The following is a 5,761-nucleotide window of genomic DNA, read 5'->3' as shown; positions in this document are numbered from 1 at the left end:
GGGGGGGGGGAGGGCGGGGGGGCTTCTCGAGGCAGCCACTGCCCTTCTGCGCGGCGCCTCGCGGCTCTGGGTGAGGAAGGGGACCACGTGTCAGGACGTGCTCGCCCCGTGAGATGCTGAGACACACCTTCTTGGCTGGAGAGCCACGAGCGCTGCTGGCTGAAACGTCAGTCGTGCAGTCTGCTGGGGGGTGTCACACGGGGAAATGTCAGCCAGAACGATCTTTCCCTCACGCTCTCTGCCTCTGTGGAAAAACAGCAGACAAATCAAGCAAACAAATGGCTAACAGGCCCCAAGTAGACAGCAGACAACCAAAACCCCAACAAAATAAGTTAATATTTATCAAAATATTGTACCAAGCACCAAGCTACAGAAATTTAAATACCTTTCTTTGGAAATCCAAGCTTTGGGCTCTTATAATCCTCCCGCTGGAAGATTCACAAGTGATACTGAGAGTAAAGCTTCCACGAGCGACCAGAGTGGCCACAGAGCCTAGAACGAGCCTGACCCTGCCATCTGGCTGCGTCACTCACTCTTGCATTTTTTCTCCAAGAACTTTCTGGGGCAGAGGGAGAAAAGCCAAGTGCCATCAGTTCATCAGGCTTCTTTCTACCAGATTTGTGACAAAGGCCAGAGGGGGAGGACATGGGGAGGTAAGCTTCAAAAGCAGCGTTTACATTTCCCGTGGAGTCCAACATGCCTGCCCCTCACCTGCCAACACGGACCCTTCCGTCTACTGAATTACAGTCTCTCGGGAAGGAAGACTTGGCCCGGCTACCAGAAGTGTCCCCAGGGCCTCGGGAGGGAGCGCCGTGTGCACAGGCACACATGGACACCGAGGCAGGGGTGCGGGGCAGGGTCACCGACCCGCACACAAACCCGCAGCGTCTGGACGACACACACCCACACGAGAGGCGCAGTAATGTGACCCCAAACCATGTCACGTGCAGACTCCGCACCCTGGACAATTCGGGGTAATCACTCGACCATGTGACACGCCACTGTTAAGCGCCAGCTGAATTTGGTGGAGTGACTGATTCACAGCGACAGACAGGAGGACTCCACGTGAGGATGACCCAAGAGGGGCCAGAAGCGCTGGAGTGCCACACCGTCACTCAGGACGAGCGGATGCCGGCCTCGGAGATCTTGAGACCCAAGAAACCGACCTCCGAGCGGCAGAGGAGGACTCAGGGAGGAGCCAGGACCACAGAAAGCGCTGTTCTCCGCTCGGCTCACTCGAGGCGGGTCCTACAGAAATAGTGTCACATTCCAGTTGCTCAGGACTCGGCCGGCGCTGAGAGATGCCAGAGCAGCAGGAACCAGCCCGGGGCCTGGACGGCTGGTGGCCACAGGAAGTCCGGGTGGAGTAGCCACCGCCCTGGCCCCGCGCAGAGCCCGGTCCTGCGGCCCGAGTGTGCAGTGTGCGAGGGGGGCCGGAGCCCCTGCCTGGAAGGAGGTGGGGGGGGGTCACAGTCCTCACGGCCCCTCCAGAGGCAGCTCAGCAGAAGCAGAAGGAAACCGTCTAGTTTTCCTTCCTAAGTAAACTAAACCGCTGTCCTCAGGCTTGGGGCGGCACAGCTGGGGACAGACCATGTCGTGGTGCTCGGCTGGCATCTGGGGTGGCTGTTCGGGGCTGGGCGGGGAGGCGGGGACTGGAGTGTCCAGCACAGTCCCTGGAAGGGAGGCCGGACCGCTCAGGTGATGAGAGGAGGTGACCTCCATTCTGCCCAAGGCCGCAGCAGCAGTGGCGCCCGGCCAGCGAGGAGAAGGGCTGCCGTCTTGCTCAGAGAGAGGCTCAGAGGCAGGTGGGCAGCCTCGACCCCGTGGCCCCAGCTGGGAGCTGCCAGGTGACGGGCCCAGTGAGCCGGCCTGAGCAGGACACGCAGGCCGCGGGCTGCCCCGTCGCGGCACTGTGCTCTCTGGGTGCGGGCGGGTCCCGTGCATGCGCAGGGGGAGCGAGGTGCTGCCGGGGCCTTGGGGGCAGGGCTGTGCGTCACTTGCAATGGTCCAAGTGACCGTCAGGAGTCCTTGCTGGGTCGGCGGCCAGGGACGCCTCCTCGCTGTGCCAGAGACCATAGCCAAAGTAGATGAAGAAGCCTGCGGGCCGAGGGCAGAGACCGGGTGTGACTGGGCACCGTCGGGTCCCGGGAAGCAGTCCCCACAGCAGCCTCTGCAGGCGGCCCCGCCGAGAGGCCTCTGCAGGTGGCGGCCCCAGGCAGGGCCCCCGTGGAGGAGGGCGCGACTCATCGTGTGGGGTCGCCTCTACGCTCGGCAAAGGCGCGTCCTTCTGGGCAGCCTCAGGCCGGGGCAGCGGCTGGGCTCGGGGCCCCGGGAGCGGGGGTGGGCGCTGGTTCCACAGCCTCTCCACTGCCCACCTGGCGGGGTGCCCCGCGGCCACTGAGGGGGGGGGCCAGGACAGACCCTGCAGGAGTCACGCTGTCCCCGCCACGGTGGACTTCCAAGGGCGCTAGGGCTCCCCAGGCTCTTCGCGCCGTCTGTACAGCCCTCGTTCTCCCTACCTGAGTGACTTAGGCACTCAGGTTGCCTGGGACTGCGTGCAACCCGTGAATTTAGTCATTCCAGTGAGTGTCGGGGGCCACAGAGGTCCGTGCTCCTAACTGTCCCCCAACCCCGGGGCCACCTTTGTGCCAGTGACACAGGAGAGCAGGCCTTGAAGGAAGGACCCAGCCACCAAAAGTCCTGGGACCCAGGAGCGTGTCGGGGATGCTCGGAAGCGGGCGTCCTCCACCCCTGCCACCTCCACTCCCGCAGTCACTGGGGCTGGGAGGTTTGGCCGCAACACGGCCTGGAGCTCACTGCTCTCGTCAGTGGCCCGGACCGGTCAAGGCCAGTCTCCCGGGCATCGGCCCCCGGCCTCCGACACTACACAAGGAACCCGGGTCCATCTCTGCAGAGCCTGCTGTCGGAGGCCCAGAGAGGGGCCACGGTCGGTGCTAAATGGGGCCAGCACCCAAAGGGTGACCCCCCTGCTTCCCACAGGCCCAGCCAGTCCCCGCGGCCCACTGTTTGGGATGGACAGCAGACTCACGGGCTCGTTCTGAGAATGTCAAGCTCTGGCCCGAGATAACTAGTTCAGACAAAGACTTTAAAGTTATCTAAAAGGGAAGGGAGGACCCACAGCCTACCAGGAGTTCCTCACTGTCAGAGAGGAAACCGCTGACTACGCGTGTTTTCGCTGTGTTTTGAAATCTGAAACGGGGACGGCTGGAGGGCACAAGCCATCCAGCCAGTAGCAGGGAGGACGAATGAGCAGCTCAGCATAGGCTGGCGGGGCTGGGGGCCTCCAAGAGTCGCTGGGACATCACGTGCTGGTCACCTTGAAACCCACAACTCACGTACCTATCAGCATCCACACTGCAAACCGGACCCATGTGCCTTGGTCCAACTGCATCATGAGATAGACGTTCACAAAGATGCTCAGGACGGGAAGGACCGGCAAGAAGGGCACCTGCAGAGACAGGAGGCGGAGCGTCAGGTCTGACGCGATGGAGAGTGCGGGACAGACGGCGTCTGCTCGAGTCATTTAGCGAAACTACCCAAGAAAGGAGCGCACCCGAGGCTGATACGGACGGCCAGGTCTACGTGGCGAGGGGCTGAGTGCCAGTCCCCAGTCCCGTACCCACACCCCGTCTCCCAGCAGCCCCCAAATACACCCCCCGCAGGCAGATCCTAGTAGGTGGGAGTTTGTTCTAGGCTACTAATCGCCAAAGTGAGCTGCCGTCTAACTTCCCCTCTTACTCTTCCCCAGAAGGGGCCGGAAGAGGGGCTTCTGCTTTATTTCTAAGGCTGAACTACCTTATTATGAGTAGAATCTAAAACTGCAGAAGCCCTGGTCATCCCCAAGGCTTGGTGATGACATGCGATCCACCAGGGCAAACGTTTATTTATGAGAAGCCCAGAGAACGCAGGGCGCTACCCCACCTGAGAGCCAGGGCCCGGCCTCTCTCAGCAGGCGCCGTCTGTGCCGGGGAGCCCCAGGCTCACATCCCCCGAGGCCGGCCAGCGGGCACCTCCCTCCGCCCACCCAGGCCTCGCAGAGCCCAGGCAGGCAGGGTGGCCTCCCGGCAGGAGCGCCAGGCTCACAGCCTCCCGGGGGCTTCCCTCCAGCCCGGTCAGGCCGAGCTGCTCACCTTGAACGAGAGCTTGGTCTTGCTCTCGGGCTGCCGCCAGATGATGGCTGTGACGACACAGCAGAGGAAGGCGGAGCCCATGAGCACGAAGACTGCCCACAGCTCCCCATTTACCAGGGCCCCGTTGCCCAGCACAGCCACCATGCAGAAGGTGATGACGAGCAGGGCTAAGAGGGAGAGAGAGAAACGCACTTCAGTCATTTCCCAAGTTCCCACACACAGATGTCCTAAGTTCTCCCCGAAACCCATGGAGAGGGGGCTCCATTTCTGCAGGCACCAACCCCAGTTAGGACGGAATAACTGACGTCACAGTCCAGGGCAAGTGCGGCCCTTGCCCACCCCCGTGGATAAGCAAGACCCCAGACACCGCACAGGGGAGGGCAGGCTCTTACCTATGAGGCTGGTTGAGATGTTCACAATTAGCCCAGAGAATTTGGAAGGCTCTGTATTTTGGGGTGAGAGTACGGTTTTCAGAGAAAACTTTTCTGCTTCTGGTAAAAAGCCCATCTGGGAATCGCTGGTGCTCACCAGCTCGTTCTGGTAGACTGGGTCGAGCTCGTCACTAGTCCCGGCCATCTGGTATACCATGTTAGGCTGCTCTGGTTGATACCTGTAAAGCAGCAGTTTGCTTGAGCATCGTAATGTGCTTTTTAATTAATAAGCAAAAGGACACACACTAACTCAAGTTCTTAGTAAGCCTTCAGAGGTAAGCTGCCCAGGACACAAGGCATAAAACGGGAAGAGGATGATCAAGTGATACATTTTCCCGCAAAAAGAAAGAGAGGAGGAGGCCCAGGCCTCACCTTCTGCTCCTACCTCTCTGGGCAACACCCTCCTTGGCGCCTCTGTTATGAGGCAACTTGACCTCCACCACGAACCAGCCCAGAGGAAGGTCCCGAGAGTGTCTCTTGCTCTGAAAAGTAGCACTGGCCCTTGGATGCTTAAGGTATTAGGCCACTTCCAACAAAACTATGGCTGTAGGGGGGCTAACAGCACAGACAGAAATAGAAAGCAATTATGTTAGGACCCTATCTGGTGCAGAGAGCCAGAGGACTGTGTCTGCAGTCTGATGAATTCGAGAAACTCTGTTTGCAAGACTTAATTGGATCAATTTATTTTAAAACTCCAAGTGCCTTGGAATAAATAACTCTATAGAGCTGGGTGAAGGACCATGATTTCCAGGACACAAGCCACCCGCAAGTGAAACACTCATTTTAAATGAGGCTCCGTATCTTCCCAGCCAAGATGATCAAAGGTCGGATGCTTCCCACTCGCTTTGCAAAACGGAGCGCTCTAAGGATTATTCTGCATATAATCTAAGGGCGAATGTAAAGATATTTAACCCCTTTTTTCACCGACTCACTCATGCAGTACCATTCGGTCTGTTAAGACAGTGGGGTGGAACTCAGAGAGATTTTAGCCCTGAGCTCGTGGGAAGGAAGAAGTGGGGGGAAACTAGCAAACTAGCTCTAGCTGACTCTCCAGAGCCACTACTGAGGCTCAAGCCAGGTCGTTAGCTGTAGAGCACGTTAGGGATGGGATCGGTGGCCTGGCAAGTATAAACCCCTGAGAAAGGGGGGGGGGGGGGGGCCCCCGCGGTGGCCACACTG

The 5,761-nt window shown here is 59.5% G+C and overlaps 1 protein-coding gene across 1 annotated transcript in view; it reads right to left on the bottom strand.

Annotated features, from left to right (window-relative positions):
* Positions 1–1,957: 1,957 nt before the first annotated feature.
* SLC7A1 (solute carrier family 7 member 1) overlaps positions 1,958–5,761 on the bottom strand; it is a 30,361-nt gene continuing 26,557 nt past the window's right edge. The window contains exons 9-12 of the mRNA XM_007471433.1: positions 4,544–4,761; positions 4,152–4,318; positions 3,361–3,469; positions 1,958–2,097 (exon numbers count right to left, since the gene is read on the bottom strand). Coding sequence (XP_007471495.1) covers positions 1,994–2,097; positions 3,361–3,469; positions 4,152–4,318; positions 4,544–4,761 — 598 coding nt within the window. The 3' untranslated portion in view covers positions 1,958–1,993. The remainder of the gene's footprint in view (positions 2,098–3,360; positions 3,470–4,151; positions 4,319–4,543; positions 4,762–5,761) is intronic.

Source organism: Lipotes vexillifer, unplaced genomic scaffold, assembly GCF_000442215.2.
Source record: "Lipotes vexillifer unplaced genomic scaffold, Lipotes_vexillifer_v1.1 scaffold543, whole genome shotgun sequence".
In the NCBI taxonomy this organism is placed as follows: Eukaryota; Metazoa; Chordata; class Mammalia; order Artiodactyla; family Lipotidae; genus Lipotes; species Lipotes vexillifer.
The sequence above is the reverse complement of the archived record's forward strand: the minus strand, read 5'-3'. Positions and strand labels throughout refer to the sequence as shown.